The sequence below is a fragment of the Hetaerina americana genome, unplaced genomic scaffold (assembly GCF_022747635.1).
Source record: "Hetaerina americana unplaced genomic scaffold, ioHetAmer1.1.p SCAF_2, whole genome shotgun sequence".
Classification (NCBI taxonomy): domain Eukaryota; kingdom Metazoa; phylum Arthropoda; class Insecta; order Odonata; family Calopterygidae; genus Hetaerina; species Hetaerina americana.
The window spans coordinates 53,024,908-53,048,125 of record NW_027286763.1 but is presented as its reverse complement, the minus strand read 5'-3'; the positions used below and the strand labels follow the sequence as shown (position 1 = coordinate 53,048,125).

General features: G+C 41.3%; 1 protein-coding gene across 1 annotated transcript in view; it reads right to left on the bottom strand.

The window, feature by feature from the left end:
- Nucleotides 1–22,121, bottom strand: part of LOC139688098 (mediator of RNA polymerase II transcription subunit 1.1) — a 56,697-nt gene extending 34,576 nt beyond the window's left edge. Inside the window, exon 1 of the mRNA XM_071585524.1 lies at nucleotides 21,309–22,121. Within this exon, the coding sequence (XP_071441625.1) occupies nucleotides 21,309–22,121 (813 nt within the window). The remainder of the gene's footprint in view (nucleotides 1–21,308) is intronic.
- Nucleotides 22,122–23,218: the final 1,097 nt, after the last annotated feature.

The window sequence follows — 23,218 nt, the reverse complement described above, 5'->3', positions numbered from 1 at the left end:
ATCATTTAACTGATTTAAAATTTCTCATTAAAAAATCCTCAGCTATTCCATACAATAATTTTATTTTCACGGTGGCATTAAAACTAGGTATGGACTGGTAAGAAAATTATGTTTGTGTTTCATAACTATTGTCTTCAATAATGTAATGAGTTTTTAATATCTTCATGCCATTTAGTAGTTTATTAATACTTTGGATGACGGCTAATTTTTAAGATAAGGAAATAAAAGGTGTAGAGAAAAGAAAATGTACCATCCTACAGTTAATAGAGTTGAATATCTTCGCACAGCGAATATTTAATCATCCATACGCCGTTTCTCGGATCATTCAATGTATAGTTCTTACGTAAAAAGACTAGTATTTTCATTATCGCACACCAAAAAATTAAGCAACATGTCAACTAAATTTGATTTATCATGGAATAAAATTAAAGTGGACGATTCATCTTCGTTAACCATATTAACCGACCTAATAGTTGCCGTTTGAAAATACAATATACGATTTGAGTAATCATTTTCCGAAAAAAAATTCCGCGAAACATATTCTGTAGTCAATGAACTTATATTAATTTCTGATATAAATAATGTCTTTACGAATAAGTATCACATAACATACATTTCTCTTTTTAAAAACCACTTAAAAAAATGTTACTTCCATTAATTTGAAATCTCATCTAGACCACATCCTCCTCCGTATCGAGGGAGTTACATGAAAACCCCTCGGAAATAGATTCAAAAGCTGTGTTTTTTTACAGATAAAAGGACGCAGGCACACAGAAGCGCCGACAGGTTGGAATCCAGGGAAGGAGGCAGGAATAACGAAGCTTCCTCATTAATCACCACCCTCCCTTTTACTCACTCCTTTTATAGGAGTGTTAGGTTCTTCTAGCAAATATTCATGGCAGGTTTAAATGGCCGGGTTAACACAATAAATAATGACGCATCTGAAATTTATTAGAGAGGCGGCAATTTGGGAGGGAGGTTGGTTTTTTTTGGGAAGGGGGGGGAACACTCCTTCCTCCTCATGCCTGCGCATAATCACTTACGCAGGTTCGTGAAAATATAAATTGGGCACCTGGCGATTCCGACGAAGACTGAGATGCCCATTTGCGACAAATTCATCGTCAACTCCAGACACAAATCTAACTACGGTTTTATACGGGGACTGAAAATTTAATGAAACTTTGCCCATTCGGAAAGTTTTTTTTGCGAAATTTAAAATAATTTGCGAGAGTAACTTGGGTGTTTTAACCTACATCCCTTGATGCATCTTAGTTACGCCTGATGAAAAGTTTCTTGGAGTACTCATAACATCTTTCAAAGAGCGTGGATTTAATTAGAAAATGAAACAAAATGAAGGCATTACCTTACCGACTCTTATTTTAGAATTTTTAGAAGTGCTTTCATGATTTTAGCTTCTCGTTCAACGAATGTGTTGACGCGGGATTAATGCATACTTGAGAGCAACTCTGAGGTAAATTTTCAGTGGATGTTGATGTGAAATAAATCAAATACGCTTTCTTTTATAGTTTTGCAATCCAATTTATTGATCCCCATGGTTCCTACGGTTCGCTTAATTTAAACTTCGTTAGCATTGGTCACAGAATCGAGGCACGCCTGTGTGGACAAAAAGGTGACGTTGAAATCATCATTTCGAGTGACTCGGTGTATCGAAACCAATAAAATAAAACCGCTCAAAGCACATATTTCAAAGTTACTTTTTTTAACGAAAGAGAAGAAAACAAGAATGTACGTTTCAGTAGCTGAAAAACAGTTGATGCATTTGATTAGTTTGAAGTACGTTGGAAGCATGACGTAAATTGCTTTTAATCAGATTTTCGGTTGAGAGATCAAAGAATTTACTTACAGGAAAGCATGAAATTTCTTTAATACAAGAATTTTTTAATGTGCAGCGAATGCAAACCAGTTATTACGGGTAATAAATAATCAACCATTTGAGTGATACGACGATCATTTTGCATCTTACACGATATACTAAAAGGATATATTTAAAACTCTCTTCTCTTCACGTTTCACGATTGGACACAACCTATCGGAAGCTAATCAAGTGTTTGGATGGGTCTTCTCAACACATGAGGTCTTTATCGCCCTTTGTGTGTCAACATGACGGTACGGATATAATGTGAATGCTCGTATATCATACGTATTCTGTTTGGGAATACAGAAACTAAGAACTAAATTTTAAGAGGTACTGTTTTACGTCAAGCACGATGATGAAAACAACAACGCTTGAGAGCTTGGTGAAGAAATTTACATTTCATTGTATGCAGCGAAGTGTTTTTAATTATAAACGGCAATATGCTGTTCGTTCGAGGTATTCTAACTAACAAGGCAGGTTTTGGACTGAACTAATTGCTATTATCGATTTTTCACCAACAATTTCTCATTTTTATCCAACATCATTCCCTTAATTTCTTCGTAGCTTACATCTACCGTCAGGTCGTCTAAAAACCAAGTCTCTTCTCCACTAACCCAACATTCTCCCTTCTATGACGGACTTAAACATCTCACTACCTGTCAAAATTTCCTCCGTCTATGTTCTTTGCCTTTTCCTGATTTCTCCCGGCAACTTCCTCTCTTCGTCCACCCTACACAAAACCTCAGCATTTGTTTTCATTCCTGTCCAACGTATTTTCTCCATTCTCCGTCACACCTATATATCAAAGGCCTCCAACCTCCTTTCATCCGCTTGCCTCAAAGACCAGGATTTAAATCCGTGCAGTGATAAGCTCCATATTAAATTTTTAACTAATGCTCTCTTCACATCTTAAATTAGCGTGTCCGTCATTAATTCTCTTTTTATTTTGAATGCTTTTTTCGCTAATGCAATTTTTCTTCCGCTACAATGCCCATTTTCCCCTTAAACACTACCCAAACATACGAAATTTTCCTCCTGATTTATTTTATTCCCTCCTACCTTAACAAATACCAGATAATCTTACGTTTTCACCAGATAAAATTCATTACCAAGCAGGTTTAGATGCACTACATCGCCCTCATCATGTAACGTCAGAAGTCGTACTACAGTGAGATGAAGATGAATGGGAAACAAATTTTATCTCGCGAAAAAAACCATTATTTGGTCTTCATAATCTAATTCCACCTTATAACACCTGAAACTACGCAATTGATTGTAATTCAATGTTTAACTTAGCTTTCTGACTTCTCGAGAAACTCACTACTTCCGTTTTCCAGTGTTTAAATACCATTCCATACATCTCGTATTGATCCTTTTAGCACTATAAAAACTAGAATACCTAGGCTTTATCACTCACAGTTGCTTGTTCATCTGAAATTCTGGCTTAATCATCTCGCCCCTCACACTCATGCCTAGCTCAAGCCATTTCCACTCCACCCATAGTATGCCTGTATGTTGAAAAGTATCGGCGGCGGCTGGTAACTATGGCTCCGTCCCTTACCTATATTAGTTTTCTCCTACAATGTTATTATTTATTACTGAGATTCCACCCATTTAAGGTAGGATTTGAATGAGCACATACGACAGCAAAACGACACATTTCTTTGCCTCTCACAACAAAACACCACCTGACATTTCAAAATATAATAAGCTCCTCTTTAATAAAATATAAAAAATATTACACACTAGCATTTCCGAAAAAAATTGACGTTATACGAGATGGTTTATAGAGTCATTTTGCTTTCAAGCTACTCGAGCGACTACGCCGTCCGTCGGATGGGACGTTAAGCTGCGGACCCCTTGGCGCCTTTCGTTAAGAGTAGGCTAATGCCGACACCGGGTTTCTCTCCACCCTTCATCCTTTCCTGTCCATCCCCTCTGGCGCAAATTACCTCAACTATCGGTCGCCTCCCCTAAATACTACTACTACTGGAATAACACACTCGATACTTTCACGTTAAATGCTTTATTCGCTAAACCTAGATCATGAACAAGCACGAGAATAAAAGTGGATTAACCAAAGTGTTTTAATTCATCTTTTTTCACTTTACAGTTTAAATGCAAGGATGGTGAGCAAACTTCAAAGTCACTGTTTGCGGAATGCATCTTTGTTCTCATGAAGTGACTTCTGACGATACGTCGCGGCAAATTGTTAGAGAGCTTTCATTACTTGTCATTGGAAATTCATGTATTTACATGAGATGCAAATTTATTTTCCTGGAGAAGTTAAAGTAACTAATTACGAGTGTGCCGTAGAACCTGAGGGCAAAGCATTATGTGACAAGTCTTCTGTGAAGAGAAAAGCCGCTTATTCCTCTGGGGAACGACGGAGAGGAGTTAATGCATGGAAGAGGAAAGGTGCCAGGCCGCGCTCCTTTCGGGCCATCGCCTTCCAAACAATCGTTCACGAACCCCCGAGGGGGTCGATGGAATGACCCCGAGATGTTAACGAGGAAAATTCGGTTATGGCCTCTTCCAGGTCCCTCCGAAGAAACTTCGGCAAATAAGGGTTCGTGCTGAAGTGAGTTTTACTTTCTCAGTGATAAAGAAAACAACGAGTTCAGTAATTCAATTGATGGACCCCAAACGCTGAGATTGCAAATACAGGAAAGTCACGACTAGATGTCTGAAAAGGACAGTATTACATCTTCTAGATAACATCGGAAGTAAGTCGAATAAATGCACATATATTCCCATTTGTGGACACTGCGGCAACCCGTATGTATTCACTAAAACCACTCTCCTTAAGTTAACGTTCGAAAACACTTTCTTGGATTATCAAGATGTAACTAGCCAAAGATTTGGCATAGTACTCGATCCCTGCTCCAATTCCTTTATTTCAAGCGATTATTGCCAAACATTTTCAACAAGCCCAACACATCCATCTACGGATGCTTTATTTTTTATCGCAATGCTACTTATCGACACATGAAATGTTTTCTATATTGCAGTGATAGGTTGATATACTAATATTGATACACTGATAGGTATCAATGATATATTTATTCAATTTAGCTGAATTTTATTTACGAGACACAAAAACCAAATAGTGTAGCAAAATCAGTCTGTATGAGTGGATAACGACGCATTTACACAGAGCAAATATTATTATATTACCGATATCTCTTAACACGAATTGAACGTAATAAGATACGACTAGTCAAACCAAGGGTTTTTATAGCAAAGATTATTTCTGAAAATAAACGGAAGCGTTCGACCGCGTTAATTTCGGTATTAATCCTCTCGACATTTTCGGACCTCTGTGTGATGACAACATTATAGACTCAGACTACGACTTAAATGGACGTGGTGTGCTGCCTATGCATCCACCCATTTACTCACTCATTAATTCAAAACTTCAAAGGCTTTATCCTACAACGTTCGGTTCCCCCCGGAATTGGATGGGAGGGAATGGGCATCATTATTATTCAAAGGTTTTGCGAGAGGAAAAAGGATGGCTCTCTCTTTCGGAGTGCCTTGCCATGACTATACGGACCACAGTTTACTCTCTTCGGGTTCATTATTATTATGAGGCCGTTGGATATTAGGAAGGTCCCGACGGGCATTATTATGAGCCTTTGGCGAAGGAGCCTCTGGGGCGCGCGGCTAATTTAGATAGGATGCAACGCACGGTTTGGGCCCATAGGGGACGCGAGAGCAGACTGGGGGCTGAGACCTTACCGCCTCATTTTTAATTAATCGATAAATGAACTCATAATATCCATATCGGTAACCCAAGGGGCTAAAAGCATTGAAGGTTCATTGAAGAAGTAATGACGTCTTAGCAAAGCCCATTAGTAAGCCATCTCTCGGAGCTTGGGAAAGTTTCCGAGCTGTTTAAACCAAAGATCAAAACCGTAGTTTAAAATACCGTTCATAAAGATTTTTTTAAGTTCAATTAGTATAATAGTTCAACAGAAGCAATGGTCATCAATTTTGAGATTGGTTTGTCCAAGTTTTACACTCAATTCTTCTGTCTGATCTTACGTCAACACTTCCACGTTGTTCTTATTTGAAATAGAACACGCAAATGGCCGAAACGGGTATCTTTGCGTCCTTTAACTCTACGATCGTCAGTGTGGAAATTATGTATTCGTGGGTTACTCCTACATCGCGTATCTTTCTATTTTGTTGAGAAAATATTCATTATTTTTCCATTCGTTATCCTTTTTTAAAAATGATCAAATTAGTAGGGGCATGAAGAGAATAATTGCATTAGGCAAAGAATCTTTCACAAAGGGGAGAGAATTGATGACAGGGACGTTGAGTAAGGATTTTAAGAAAAGGCTTGTTAAAACTTTTATATGGAACGTGGTTATGTACGGCGTTGAAAACTCGACATATATACCTCGCGATTCACCAAAACGGTGTGTGGCAGGGGGAAATTTTGGTCATTGAAACATGGGTCATTGAAACATGGTAATTGAATCAGGATGATAGGCGTAGATTGGAGGCATTTGAAATGTGGGTGTGGAGGATGGATAAAATGAAATGGACCAAAAGGAAAACAAATGAGAAACAGTTAGGATTGTTTGGAGAAATCATGAGAAGGCAGGAAAAATGGATGAGGGGCGTGTTGATTGGTAGTGGGATGTTGAAGACAGTGATATAGGGGAGAATGTTTGGCGAACGAGGAAGGGGCAGGAATAGGATAGGCATGTTGGAAGAAATGAAGAGAGGAAGTACGCGGAGATGAAGATGGACTTGCTGAAGAGTAGGTTGTGTTTTGTTAGGAGAGACAATAGAATTATTTGGTCGCTGGGTTTAGCCAAACCCTACCTTAACCGATAGGTTACCTATAATAGGTTATTTATTATTTATTTCGCATATGCCTTGGTATTTAGAAGGCGATATTTTTAAGCGCGTGCAAACGTTTTTACATCCGGTGCTGAAGCGCACCTTTCTTCAAGCGTTTCATTTAAATTAAGGCGTAGGGGTGCGCGTAGGTCAACACCGACCCCTACCATAGTCTCTTTTCCTTCTATTTTCATGGTTGAGCCCTCTCCCCCTTTCTAAGGTGCCAATTGGTACAGCGAAGACTAGAATAGGCTATTTTTTAATAGGGACATTATGAGCTAAATACGAGGGTCATCCGGAAAGTAGTACCCGTTCGTGAAATAAAGACACAAAAGTAAATATTAACAAACATAAAAAATTTTATTTGAAAGAGGATACTTTAAACTACTTCTCAACATAATCTCCAAGCAAATTAAGGCATTTGTCATAACGTGTGACAAGTTTCTGTATTCCTGCTGCATAGTCCTTCGCCGCCAGCTCATTGAGATACGCGAGGGACCCATCTTGCACAAATTTTTGCATAATGCAGATGGTGTTTAACAATTTCATGAACAATTGTTCGAGAAACATTGGGAAAATGCTCACAGATGTCATCAATTGTGACGCGCCGATCGTTCCTCACGAATTCGTCAACTGAGCTCACCAGTTGGTCTGTAATGACAGACGGTCTCCCCGAACGCTCATCGTCGTGTGTGTTCCCCCTCCCCATGTTGAAGTTGCGACACCACCGCCGAACAGACGACTCGTCCATTACATTGTCTCCATACACCTCCTTTAATTGGCGATGAATATCACATGGGCGAACGTTTCTTGCATTGAGGAATTTAATCACTGCCCTCACTTCACAACTGGCGGCGTTCTCAATTTTTTTAAACATTGTAAACAATCACAGAAACAACACAGGCAATGCTAGCGTCACGCAACTTGGCTCAGAGAAGGCAGACAAGCCACTGAAGCTATCTGACCTCGTCCAGCGGCTACTCGCGTCGTCAGCACTTCATGCGGCACGAACGGGTACTACTTTCCGGATGACCCTCGTATATAAACTGTGTTGACTTTTATGAATCATCATTTTAATCACTTTGACGAAATGCTACTTTAATCTCTTTGGTGTGATCCTCATACAGGTCACCGAGGGAAAAAAAATAACTTGGAGCACACCTGCAGTTGATAGCACGAGCCGCTTTGTTCGGGAATTTATCGTCTCCACCGAGGACGGGGGAGCGACGGGGGAAATTGTCCTCGCGGCCCTTTTAATAGCCGTTACTTGCGTAGGCACAGCGCGCGATGGAGCGTATGAATCAATCGCCTTTTCGTTTTAAAAGGCCTGCGAGCACGATAATTTATGAGAGAGCGAAAACATTTTTCAAGGGGAACGCACTGCTAGCGCGGAAATTTCACGCCGTCGGGAACCCTCGGAAAGTTTTGCTTCTGGACAAAATTAAGGTCCACTCTATAAACCCCGGTGGCCCAAGGCGATGGTCTTCCTTACCTCATGACCTCCGGCAAGTCTCCAATCGTAAAACTCAGACACTGCCTTCAGTAGGTAAGTTCCCCTCTCGACTCCTTAAAATAGTTCCGAAAGTTCATTGTAGTCCATGCTCAAAGGTGTTAATGGGTCTTCCAAAGGACAAAGGAACCCCTTTCAAAGCACTCAATCCGAAGGGTTCAAGGATCACTCCGGGGCGTAGTGGCACCGAAAGTACGACTAAAAGTTCGAGTATGAGCAGGATGCGAGGCAGCCAAAGATGGATAAGATAGTTATAAGGAAAACGAGCTTTACTAAATTTGTTTAAACAGCATATCACATTAAATAACTCTTCTTCGATACTTTTCCCATGATAGGGCATCGATTTTCCAAAGACCTGAGCTTAAAAATGATCGCATAATAACGCCATAAAGTGTGGCTGTTATAGCGAATACTTCAGTTTTGGAATCATCTTGATTCATGGGAGAGGAAAGACAATGTATTTGCAGGAGCATCAGCATAAATTTCCCATAAAGCTTTAGCTTAATATCCCCTATGGGACTTATCTCGTGAGATAAAGCATCCCGACCAGAGGGATAAATCATAAAGAAATAGTTTTCATTTAATATTAAAGGGCAGTTTATTAGACCATCCGGCTATTGAATTTGTTGAGCTACCTAAAAGGATTCTATACTTAGCTGAAACAGCCCTCAAGACTTAGGCGTCGTTATCGGCACTGAAGGATATAGAAAATAGTTCATTTGGATGAGAGACTGTTGGTTAGAAAACAACATTCCGACTGTCCACTCTATTTTGAGTTAGTCCAACATTTTGGCGGCCGATGAAAATGAGTAACTGTTTGTGAATTACAGAATATAAAGGTAAAACTGAAATACAAAGTCATAATACTCTTAGGACTCTGGACACTGTATATCGGCACCGAAACATCGGGAGTAATCAGTGCCACGACACTTAGCCTTTCATTGAATAATCAATTCGATGTCATCGACGATAGGATTAATGAGAGGTAGGTAGATTTTATTTTAAAAGTTCCGCCGAAATTTGGTGAAGTTCGCCAATTTGTAGCATAGGGTGGTTTAAAAAATTCTCAATTCGCGTCGCATTAAGCCATAAATTCTATCTTCAGGGGCGATAAAAATTGCAAATTAAGTATTGCAAATTCCCTTGAGTATTGAAGTTATTCCAGATCCAGCTGAACGCGGATATTAGGTTCAGTCACGCAGTATTCACCAGTTTGTTCCAAACCAAGTAGTTTTTCGTAATGCGTACAAAATTGTTTTAAACCATGTTAATGATGCCATTTAAAACACGCGGTAAGTTGAACTGGCGGTGACAAATTTCCGCACCAGCAACACAGTAGCGACAACATTTTGGAGGCGTGCAATTCATTTCGCGAGGCATAAATAAAAGGGACATTATTTTTATTTACCTTTGGGACACTCGAACTTTCTCTGGGTTCTGCGGAACCGTTTCCAGTTTTTTTTAATACATTTAAGCACTCATGGTTAAAAAAATACGAATTTATTACCCTCAGATCCTGTGATTAATGATACCTATGTAATGGATTCAGTTTATTATCCGAATAGTAAAACAAAAATCTATTCATCCAAAATACCTATCTACATTATTATGCTGTTTTTCGATTTAGGAATCAAATAAATTTGGCAAAATATGAGATAGAAAATTAAGAGGAGATGGAAAAAAATATTTTGCAAATCGTCTTATATTACTTCATGCTATGACTATTATCAGGCGTGAACAATTTTTCTGCTGTAGTATATCGAATTTACGCAGACCGAAGGACCTTATATTTATAAAAATGTATGCAGAAGATCAGCGATACAATAAATTGTGTGAACCTTCATCGCAAATCAACTAACACCTTTAATATACAACTAGCCACACACCTACTCTGAGAAAATCTATCAATTGAGGTGACTAACACTGCCAATAAATTTTAATGGGGGTAACTTTCTCTTCGATTTGTTTCCCTCCACAGTTTGAAGTTGAGGTTATCATACATATATTTTGGAAATTGAGATTATCATTTACGCCAAAGTCGATATAACCGTACTGTACTTATTTTGCATACTTGGCATTATTATTTTGTACGTAACAAATAGGGACTAAGTCAAGATTGCAATGCAGTACTGCTGGCAAAGAGCCAAGCAGATCTACAGGATGTTTTGGTTAGCTTTAGGGAGGTAACAGAGAGATGGGGTTAAAGGATAAAATCGCATAAAACGATATTACTTGTGTTTGATCAGGAGCATGATTGATTGCATGGCCATTGCAAATAGGGCACATAAAATTAATTCATGTCTACGACCAAAAAAATGTCAGTGCTTAAAAATATGTACCTCCCAACATTATTTCAATGAAGAGAAGCTTGGCTACGGGTATAAATACTGTTACTATAGTGTACTTGTGGAGAGACAGTGGTAAAAATAGGAGGGGCATGGTGAAGATTGAGTGGATCATGAAAGAATGTGATTTTGATCTCTCTGATTAAAGCCATAGTGAGAGATTGAGATGAGAAAGAGAGTGAGAGCATTCTCTCAGTAAAATTCAGGAGAGTCAAATCACCTAAAGGTAAATGAGGAAATGATCTGAGAGGGAGGAGCACATCGAGATAGTCACGTTGACTGTGATCGAAGAGACTCAGGTTGAGAAATATGGAATCGTCAAGAGCAAAAGGACATGCAAGAAACAATCTATGAATGAGACGAAGACGAAAGAAGAAGAAAGAATTGAATAAATTAGTAAACGATAGTATATTTCCAGGAATAACATAAAATGACGATTTATTTCACTGAAAATATCTCCAAAGAGAGCACGATGAAGGGTGCACATTTATCTGAAGTCAGAAGTGAATTTTCTAACGAAGGATGATGAACGAATAAACACTATCAATGCGTGGCCGGACGTGTTTCATTTACCATCTTGGGACGCATAGCGTACTTGGAGGAAATATTAGCATTAATAAAATTATTATTGATTGCCATTTTATTTCCATACTTTGCGGAGTTCGGTAAGAATTTGTCCCACTGCACGGCATTAAAATCATTCTCTGTCGATTGTACCATGAGGCAGAGAAATGACTCAAAACTCGGAGAATTTTTTTAAATCTTTGGAGATGTGATATTCAACGCTCACTCAAAAATTTCAACTGTGGGTGATCTTCTTTTGGAGAATCCTCACATATCTGGAATGCTACAATATTTCGTTACGCTTTCATGCAAAACTATAGGAACAGTTAACGTGGATGTCAACCAGTACCGCATTAGAAAGTCGTTTTCCAGTAAAAACTCCACGCCAGTAATTCCTTGATAATAATTCAATCGGCTGTCCATCTGGCGAGAGCCCTATACCAAATTTTCTCTTGTTTACGGTTTTATGATCCAAACTTTTAATTCGTTCATGTCACGCTATTGACGACCGTTTGAATGGGACTTGACGTTACCACAAAAATGAGTTATATATTTTTAATCCGTGACATTTTCCCGGTAGGGCATCATGGGTTCTGTTCAGGAATACGGTGATGGAATTGCATTGTAACAAGGCAAACTTCATCGGCATCAATTCCCATCCATAGTGAGAGAGAATTATCGATTTCACTACACAACAACCTCTACTCCCAGTGTTGCCAGGCTTAGAGGACTTTGAAAACCCTGTTGTTGTCCACGCCTAAATTTTGTCTTCTCGACCAGAAGAAAATCAGATCGATCAGAAGGGAATCGATAGACATAATAAGAAAGGGCCTCCAAATTAATGGATCAGCCAAAAAATCGGGACGAGCGGTGATTCTCCACCGTTACTGCTGATGGGCGTCAACTTAACTACCGCGCACCGAACGCACTGCAGGTAATGGCTTGTCCATTAGTGTGAGTTCTTCTTACGCGAGGTATTTTGCCGCGCGACACGAAACCCATTCCCGTACTGCGACACGCGCGCGCGTTTGCTCGACGGGAGCGTAGTTGGCTGGTTGAACCGGAGTTGCACCCCAGGGAGAGATATCCAAGGAAGGGGGCATGCGCAGGGGGGTTGACGAAGCGGTCGGATCCCGAGGCCTTACAAGACATTCCTCCGCTCACAAATGTACCGCGATTTCCCTGATGCCACCTTTGGGGGTTGGGACGGGAGCTCATCCGACGATACCACTCAACCACACCGGCGATGCCGCATCCTCTCCTTCGCTTGAACCCGGTAACCAACTCAAGCTAGCCACCCGACCTCAGGTGCCGTTCTAAAATTCATCCCCGACAGCAAAGGCACGAAAATGAAAAATCAGGAAACGAAAGAGACTTTTATCACTTCACTCGGCTACCTTCAGTCTATTACCAAATGACCAATAGGTGCTTAAATTCACGTCTTCACATTGACCGATGACTTCAATTATTTTTAGTGTTTTCATTTTTCTATTAACGTATGAAAAGGAAATTAGGATTAGGTAGTTGTCCACAGATTGTTATTTATGCATCTAAAGTAACCTTTTATACATATAATGTTTTTCTTTTCAGGAAATGGCTATGGTCAGCATACAGACTGCAGGTAAATGATGAAAATTTCATTATATCCGTGGAAAATAACATACAACCGGAAGATGCCCTCGTTGTCATAACGATAGGAGACACAAGTAGATTTGAAAAATACCTCAAATATTCTTAGCATACAGTAAAATCTCTCTCCGCTTTATGTATCATGATATATAAAGGTTTGGATTTTTGTGACACACATTAGAAATTCCCGGTGGTAGCTCTAAGTATGGTCATGTTAATTAATTGTCAATTAATATTTGGTGGTTGCCGAGTGATAGCGATGTTTACAGGTCCGAGGTATCAGTTATTGAGTTCAATCAGAAATCCAATAAGTCTACTATTTCAGTCTTCACTTCGTGGAAGTATTGAATATTCAACGAAAAAGAACCAGCGAATTATGACGTAGAAAATGAAAAGAGGATGAAATTTATTTGTGAAATAATGCTTATTCTTGTTCCAAGAAAGACCAATATCATTAACCAGAACGCCTATTGATAGAAAAACCAAAGCTCTCGGTAGTGAAATGCGCGATGGAATAGGGAATCGGGCACAAAAGGTTATGTGTGCGAGGAGGGGGATGGGGAGAGAGGGCAAGCAAGTGGGCGGATGTACATTCAATGCAACCGTATTGTATTTATCCTTCTCGCGTGTTTCAAATCCACACTCGACAATATTCAAGTACACATAGTAATTGAATACAGAGACCGAACCACAAAACGGACCGCATTTTCGTTAACTTCGAATTTCGCATCACGTGAGACCGTGAACACTTTCAATTTGGACGCAGAGGAACCCTTTTCCTGAAAGGGATCCGCACACACACAAACAACCCTTTCAGCCATTTTAAGGTCTTAGGACCTAGCTTCCTAAAAGCTACACTCCTGCCCTCGTGTCGGTTTGGTCCGTAATACCCCCCTGCAAGCCGCCACAGAAGCAGGAGATAACTTAGAAGACTATTAGTTATGATTACCTCAATAGGTTATTGAAAATTGAATGTCATATTTAGCACTAAAGAAGCATTCAAATATTATTTACTGATGTAGAAGATTAGTCATTAAAATATTTGTGTGACAGAGTGGTTAAAGAAATGCAATGGAGTTTCATTAGATCGTGAACTTGAACTACATGTATTTATTGAAATTAGAATTTTTCCCCTCAAATTTCACCATGGTTTCCCCCCCCCCACTCTGTAATTTGAGGAAAGGACTACTACCTCAATTTTAAGTACTAAACTCATGTATATTTTTCTTTCGGGTCCAGCGTTCCATGAATTATGGGTGACTCGAAAAGATTCCATCCCTAGTTTTTATAAAAATTGAGATGCACTTTCTTATCCTTTTCGTTAGTTTTCAACAAATTGGGGCAGTTTCATTTATATTTTTTACTTCGCACTCTAACTCCCTAGGTAGAGCATTCCAAATTTCAGAGGCGTTGTGGTGGTTCAGTCCAACCACCGCGAGATACCACTTCGCTTTAAAACTTTTCAGCGGACTTCTCTTCCAATGATTAAACCCACTTGCTTTAAAGAAGCACTGCCCATGCTTGGATGATTTCTCCAAATGTTTTCCCCCAGCTGGAATAACAGAAAGACATTTTACCTGCTCAAAATGTGCTTATATCTAAGCTTAAACTATACACTCGAAGATGTGAAGCTCTAGTTTTGATCATAGGTGTATCGCTATGCATTTGTAAATAACTTATAGCTAAAAACACTCTTTAACCATCCTTAATACTCGTAATAACTTTCGTCACTGGAGAGAGAGAGGCTGTTATCCACTGGACTAGTTATTTCTCTGGTAATCATTTAATCCCGAGAGAATGAGTTCTGTCAGTCATTTTATAATTGATGACAGTGACGAAAATTTTATTTGCATACATAACATGACACCCAAAAATGTACGGCGGGTTATATTTAAGCTCCTATGTAGAGTGATCGAGAGCAGTAAAGGATGGACTTTTAAGGGATTAAGGTATTAAGGGTAGAGAATTTTAAATTGTTGCTATCAATTTTGCTCGAAGGAAAATGGAATCCTTAAATATACCCGGTTCTTTCCACTGTGTCTATAATTTTTCATTTGTGAACTAATCTGTAAATATAGTTTGGCCTACCAAGTAATTAATTGAACCTCAGCAGTTTCGGTTAATGAATTTTCTCTCGACTTCAACCCTGAGCTGACTTTGTTTTCTTTAATGACAAGCCAACCGAAACTTCAAGCGCCGCCTTGACTTTTTTCATTCCATTCTAAACCTTTTTCAACGATTCGTGCTGCCCAACTAAGAATCTTCTCGCGTAAGTAATAGGGATATAAAAGACCCCGGAGAAAGAGCCTAGCTTCGGGTTCTCATCTCATCAATGGCGACTCAAGTAATGCAAACGGCTTAAGTTCAAATTAACATGAGAACGAAAATACCGGAATAGCCTCGTTCAGCCCGGTCTTTTTTTTCCCCCATGCGCTGACAAACTTGTGACAGGAAAACCTCCCAGCACGCCCATTCACGAGACCAAACCATGCGGACGGCATGCCATTTTTCCTCTGTGTGAACACCTACTTCATTCCGCGGACTTCCTGCGAAACGCCGAGTTCCCTACTCTCGTGAAATTCGATATGAAAGCGAGAGCATAGGAAAAAATGATAAAATCGCCCGTGGCGACCAAACACTTCTCGGTAGTCCGACATTTACCCAGGACGAGGGTGTGGTGCGGAGTCGGAGAGAGAGGGGGGGGGCAGGGGGTGACAGGGGGTGACAGGGGGTGGCAACCGCACCTAGAGCCTTGACTTGAAGGTGATTTTTTGGAGTATTCGAATTTTATGCGCGGAAACGAGTTTTGATGCCGTTGAACGCCACGCGTTCCGTAACCACTATGTCATCCGCCGCTTAAGAACTCCGGAGTGCGGGAGAGAGAGAGGGAGGGAATGCGAGCGGCGTGGAAACTCCGTAAGACGAATCGAGAGGGTTAGGAGTAATTATAAAAATGGTTACTTATAAAGGCGTTAGGTCATCAAAGCGAAGTTTAACATTAGTTTTCATTGCACGGAATATAATGATTTAAAATACAGAGCATCCAACAAAAGAAAAACAAACTTAGATTAGAAAGAGTAGCTTTCTTTGTTTAACGCCTACAATTGCGACATTATCCTTTTCTTTTCTACATAGGTGTTACGATTCAAGAGTATTGCATATTATGAGTGTCGCAGGGATTTAATGCGTTCAATTCACATTCATTTTCGTCGAGGCATCCTCACTATTAATATTTTTCTACTAGTTTTATGTAACCTGCAACTAAAAAAAATAAATCACTGAAGCATGTTCATTTCCACTTCCTACTCAGCCATGAAGGTAGGCTTAAAATACTAAATATTGACGCTACTTACATACGGAATAGTAATCCACATTAGCTTCTCTATTAGTTGGTCTCGCAGGGTTTCACACCCGCCTTCCTATGCGGGCGTTTACTTTATGCAGTGAGTTAATATTTAGCCTTCAAGCTTCAAGTCTATAATTCTATTTCATTTTAATTGAAATATTTCCTTGTTGAAACAAGGAATTGGGTGGAGGAGGAGGAGGCTAAAAATTTTCAATCTAACACCAAAGTAAAGACTTCCTTCTGTCTCTCCGTGATGAATAAGTTAAGGACAATTGAAACTTCATCAAACCCGAGAGCCTCTAAGTTCTTCCTGCGTCTCAGAAAAGAGAGGACATTATGTTTTGCAAGGCGTTGCGCCGTCTTTTTTCCACGTAAGTACAAAAACGGAGAAAGATTAGACCAGGTCAAACTTGTTGGATCGATGGAGTGCTTCGGCCTCTGAGGAATCTGAAGGAAATTTACGGGGAGTGGTTCACGGAGATCCCAGAGGATAACGGGCCACAAGAGAACACCTGGAGATGTGAATAATAGAAAAGTGAAAGTGTGTAACTTGCATTAATAAAGCACCATAAATTTCAAAGTTCGATCATAAAATTATTTCTTATAAATATTAAGGAAATAAAAGAGAAGTTTTGGGGACATCGTACTTGAATGGTGCGCTGGCTCATGTAATGGCTTCCCACCCAGAATACCCGGGTTTTAATCCCGTTGGTGGCCAGATTTTTCAGTGGTATCCCTATCCTAACTTCGTGTGCTCTGTGGAGAGCACTTTAAGTGAGTGCGCCGTCCGTCGGATGGGAAGTTTAACTGTGGATCCCTTGGCGCCTTTCGTCAAGAGTAGGCTAGTGCCGATCCTGGGTTTCTCTACACCCTTCCTCCATTCACTGAATATCCTACCCCGTACTGATTTACACACCAATCTCATTAAAGCGCAAATGATCTTACCTGTCGGTCGCCTTCCCTGATACATACAACAAGAGTAATTTCATGTACATAATATGTAGTCGATATATAATACAGGTTAATTATGCGCAATCTTTGTAAATTAAGTGCAGTTAGTTCATTATTTCAATGCAAAACGATTTTTTTAATTTTCAATCTACATTTTACCCAAAAAAAGTATGGATGATGAGATAGCGTTTTTGTAATGAATCCACCGCGCTGGAAAAACTTTGGTTAAACAGCCTCGCAATTTCTTGGGAATGACTATTTTTTGGCAGTTAGTTTGGAACGTGTATGTAAGTCAGATATCTTAAAAACCATAATTATAGTTTACAAGCCCTGTGAGCCCATGGACAACTGTTACTTTCATCGTCACTTCGTACGAATTAAAATTCCATTTTTCTAGATTTATCCTAATTTCATTAAAATTGATATACATAACTTTGTCTTAAGATGCTGGGACCGGAATATTGAACTTAAGAGATGGGATCATATAATAAAAGATAAAATAAGGATATTCACCGACCAAATTGGTAAAATGCAAAAATATAATTAGCACATACAAAATTTAATATATCCTAAACAATTTCTACATTAAAGAAGTCGGTAGCAAGGGTGTGTTTATTAATAACTGATATTTAGTTTAACCATGCTTTGTTGAATTTTGGTTTTATTTAAATTGATGTATTTACATTGAATAAGAAATTAACTATCCTTCTATATTTCATCCTTAATTGTTTTACGTATAATTTGGCGGTTTGTTCAAACGTATTACTTCAATATTTTTGAGAATCTTAGAATAAGTGTACAAGATGACGCCCGTAAATATTTTTGCTAGTACACATGCCAATATTTTTGCCCCATCCCTGAGTCATGCTTCTTTCGTCTACGTAACGTCTCCTTCGCGAAAACCAGTTTATGAACGCGAGCAGCGAATGGGTTCGTTCCCTCCACATCCTACACTGTGAGCCGCCTTCAGGGCGTGTGACGTAGCTACCCGACGTAATTATTACCGTGCATTCGGTGCACAAGACTGTTCTTCTCCAGGCAGGAAGCGAGACCTCATGCGGGACAATAAACTCGGGAGATATGGAGGGAAGCTGGAAAGGAGCTTCCCAAGGAAGGATGGATAGGAGGACGAGTACTTTCAAGCCTTGGATTGGCCGCACTAGGCTGGCGCGCAATTCCCGACTCCTCTTTGTGCGAGAACCGTGGAGTACCCTTGACTGCCAAGTACTTGCATCGCGACAGAGTGTGAGCACCACCAGAATACCCGAAAGACCGCAAAATATCCCCAGACTTCGCTTATAGACCCTAGCTCTTTGAGACACTCCGACTGTGACTGTGGAAATATGTATCGTTGTTAATAAATGGTGACGATCTTATTTTATATAATATCAACAATTTTCGTTATGTAGAGAACTTTTATACACGTTATTGATTTCACATTTCGGTTATCCTATTTCAATTGATTCCAGACGATCGTCAACAGTTTGGGGTATTTCAATGAGAGTTAGGAAGACGTTATACTCATTTAAACGTGAGCGAGCGATACAGCTGGTTTGCGTTTTAATTTTAATAATGAAAGACCTTTTCATACCACAATTACGATGAATAAGTGTCACTTATATTCCAAATATGCATTTTTACTGAAAATATCTTTCGGTATCATTAGGTACGTAAAATTAATAGTTTTCTTTATACATTACACGGTAAAAACCAGCACATTCACCATTTCATATATTTCAGGCCTTCTGAGGCTCCAGCGCAATTAACGCCATCCTACTCGCCAATCTCATATTCTAAGCTCTTTACTATGTCGATATCCGAGAGTTTTAAATATCAATATGTTTATAAGATAACTATTATGTAAACATGATTTTCTCAATTACCATTGATCCACGCTATAGACTCTAGCCCCTTCCATACTTATTAAACTACTGCATTATGTGTCACTTATACTAATTACACACGTATTCCTAATGCTGATAACGAGTTTTCTTTCATCTGAAATGCCCAGTTTTTGATAAGTATTTCTTATTTTTAATTTAACCGTGGAAAAGAATTTGTTTAATAATTTGAAGCTAATTTGGAAATAGTATTCATGACATATATATCATTCAGTTTCATACTTCAATTCATGTAGGTATTTGATATCTATGTTAAAAGATTTTTCGTACTTTTCCACAGGCATTATTTTTAAGATACAACGCGTTTCACCGGCTTACGGCATCATCAGGTACGTGATGGTATGGTACTTGATGCTGCAAGTCGGTGAAGAGCGTTATTTCGTAAAAATAAAGTCTGCGAAAAGAAAAAAATAAATCTTTTAATATGAATGTAGGACATATATTTACCTGGTGGCCAACCAAGTTCATATTCAAACAGTATAAAAACGTTTTCATTTTACATATACGTGGAGATCGAAGAAATCGAGGCACGGACAAAGAAAAGAACAAAAGAATAGAGAAGACTGATACCAACTGAAGCACATGTAAATAACACCTTCAAATAGAAATGTACTAATACCTGATAGCTAAGAATTATTTCACGGACAGCAGTTACAAGAAGGTGACTCATCGGGTGCATTCTAAGCCATTGGCTTTCAGCAAAGGAGAGTGCGACACCCATACCTGTAAACCGTCATAATACCTCAGGGATACTGGGAAGTACCGAGATGATTTGCGGCATAACGAATCTTGCATGCTTTATTTAAAATATGATAAATGAAACGTACTGAAAATATACATTAATTGTAATATAAACTAATAATAAATATTATCAGCCAGTTATGATTATTTGAAACCACAAATTATGCATGTGTACAATTTTATTAATGAGAAAATAGGTGTATCTCAAGAAAAAAAGACAACTTTGAGGTTGGCACTGTAATAAACAGGTTAAAAAGCCCTGCCATGGGCCAAAACAATCAGATGAGGTATATTCCAGAGGGGAAATGATCAAAATGAAATGAGAAGAAGGAAAAAATAGATGAATATATGATCTGAGAAGCCAAGATGCCAAACCAAAAGGTGGAGGGAGAATCTGAGAAAATGACAAATCATGATCGTTGAGCTGCCTGACATACGTGTAGTCCTCATCTACCATTTACAATCTAAGGATAATATATTCCGTTAATAAGAAGTGGTTATCATTTTGAAAAATATTTGGTAATGCACGAGGATGTATCAAAAAGCGAACGGAAGAACGGTTACTCCGTAGCACCAACCCACAGACCACAGACGATTGAAATTAGCATATAGTAAACGGCTACGGATGCTTCTTTAGGGGGTCGTATAAGTGGGCCACGGAGAGAGGAGGAATGGGTGAGGGGACGTGTGAAGTAACACAGAGGGAACACGATTTTTACAAGATACACACGAACACGATACATACAAATAAAATAGGCTACCACAATATCCAACTTGAGGAAGGATCAATAATGGGGAATATTAACCCAGATTTGAAACACTGCAGGGAGCGCATGGGCAAGCATGATGTGAGCGCGTGGGCATGATAGCATTTAAATTTTTTAGTATAATTTCATGATGGGGGTTACGTGACGATGTGGCATTAAGTAAACGGGGGAGGTTGAGTAAGTCCAACAAATGTAACATGAAGAGAGCCCATTAGCCAAAAATGCAATACTTCAATTACTTACTTAATATAAATGGTCAAAGGGTTAGTGGTTGGTATTGATTTTACTCTGTTTTAATCTATAAACACGGAAAATGGTTTGATTCACCCTGGTTTACTCCCACACAAAAGCAGTTGGAAGGTTTTCAATCGGTCCCCACCCTTTGTAAGAAGCTATCATGGAAAACTGAAGGAATTAGAGGGTATCCAAACGGGCCAATTGGAAGGTAGGAGCGAGGGAATTTGAAAAGGATAAAGCATGAATGGATTGATGTGTAAAGAAAGTGACCAAAAATGTCTCGTTACAGATTTAAGCAGATAATAAAAATCGGAGAGCTAAACGAATTGGAGAATTAAGTACATCAAACACAGAATTGCGAACATCTATTGATTAGCACCGCACTGCGCGGTCTACGAGGAAAAAGTACAATCTAGAGCTTACTCGCATCCTTTCCATCCCAATACTCTGGTTAAACGTACACTAACCACTTTCTTACGTCCAAATTCGTTCCGGATCGAGTAATTCCTCGAAACAAGTTCCGGAAAGGCGATCCGGCGCAGTTCTCACACGAAACAAGATAATATGAAACTATTTGGACTTACCGTGGTCACCTCGGCGACCCTCGCTGGCACCGGCGCCTCCGCCGCCATCCCCGCGAACCGCACCTCTGACGGCCCGCATCTCCCCTTCACGCGGACGCACGACGGTGAGTAGGGTGCGGCCAAGGCGGAAGGAGCGGCGTGCCGCGCCGGGTGCTGCCCCGAGTGCCGCGGCGAGAGGGCGAGGTGCCCCGGGAGGGGTCGGCGCGGCGGGGGTGGCTGCTGGACCGGAGGCCTTCGTGGCGGCGGTGGAGGAGGTGGGGGGGAAGGGAGAGGGGCCCTCCGTGCCGGGGGCGACGGTGGTGGCGGCCTCCTCTGGCCGTGGTGGTGGTGGGGCTGGTGCTGCGGGGGCTGCTGGTGTTGCTGCTGCTGCTGTTGGAAGTAATGCGTCCCCGTCCGCAGGTTGATGTAATACTCCGGCGGGAACGAAGCCCCCGGGGACGTGCCGTCCGTCGAGTAACCCGTGGAGTAGGCGGACTCGGGGGACGAGAGGTTGGCGGAGTAATCGGAGGCGGGGCGGGGCTCCTCCTCCGGTCCCCCGCCCGCCGTCGCCGCCCCGACCCTGCCCCCGCCGCGTCCCTCCTCGCCCTCCGCCTCGTCCCTGCGGCCTAGGAAAGGGGGCTCGGAGGAGGACGAGGAGGACTGGTCCCCGCCCCCCTTGGGAGCGGGCGGGAATCCGCCGCCGACGCCCCCCGCCGCTCCCACCGAGCCCCTCTTTCCACCACCCCCGTCCTCCTTGCCGCCCCCACCGGACCGTTTCTTTCTCGCCCGCACGATCCTCGCCTCCATCCACGATCTCAGCTTCATGCCGAACATCTTGCCGGCGGAGTCGCGGTCCCCGCCTCCGGACGCCGTCTCGTGTCGGGGGCGGTCCTCGAGGGGCGGCACTCCTGGTCCGCCTCCGCCCCTTTCCGCGGGGGCGCCGGTGGGAGGACGAGGTGAAGCACACCCGGATTCCGAGTTTAAGGAGACCCGCGTCGGCTCTCGTGAGGTCTCCGAAACCCTTTCGACTTGTTCAATGTTTTTTTTTCTTTTCTTTATATCCCCCAACTTTTCCTCTCTCCTGGGGCGACTTCTGAGGGTCAAAAGGTCCCTCCGGATTGCTCCGGTCCGTTCCCGCTCCTCGTAGAAATATCTATCGCCTCTCCTACCCCTTTTTCGGCGTCCCAACTTCTCTCTCTCCAGAGAGAGTCAAGGCCGTTCAAGGGGCCACGCGCCTCTATTTATTTCTGTGGAGAATTTATTCGCATCTCTCTCCTTTTATCCTTCAAAATTAATCACGTCGCCCTTGCTTGAGATTCCTCTCCTTTAACTTACTTCAACTGTTACCCACCGGTCCCTTAGGGAGGGAAGCTTCCTTCCGGAGAGTTTCGGGAGTCAACTTATTTGGAAGCGCCCGACTCGAGACTGCTGAGCCACCACATTACGCCGCCGGTGACATTGGGGTCGCCCGCCCGGGAGGAAAGGGGTTTTCCGTAGGGGAGGAGGGCAAGGGGCTCGGTCAAGACAGGTGAACCGTCGCCGCAGCGTCCAAATAAGTGCTCGCTCCGGAGGACGAACCGAAAGCCAACCACACTCAAACGTCTCCCGAGAGACCAGTGGGATGAAGTGAAGTAGGAGGGGTGTACACACAAGTCGGAGATATATATCGCGTCGCCGACACCAATCTCCCTTCCTTCCAGCCTCTTCCCTTTCTCACACACACAAACACACATATACTCTCGTTCGGAGGAGAGTCTAGTTCGATCTCGCGGGCGGTCATGTGGAGGTGCGAACCTCTCGCATTCTCCCTCCTCTTTCCCCCCAACACTACTAGCGACGAAAAGGTGGGAGGTCTCTCCCCTACACCCCTTCTCGGGCGCAAAACCTCCCTCCCTACCTTCCCCTCCTCATCCCATCCCCCGAACCTTCCC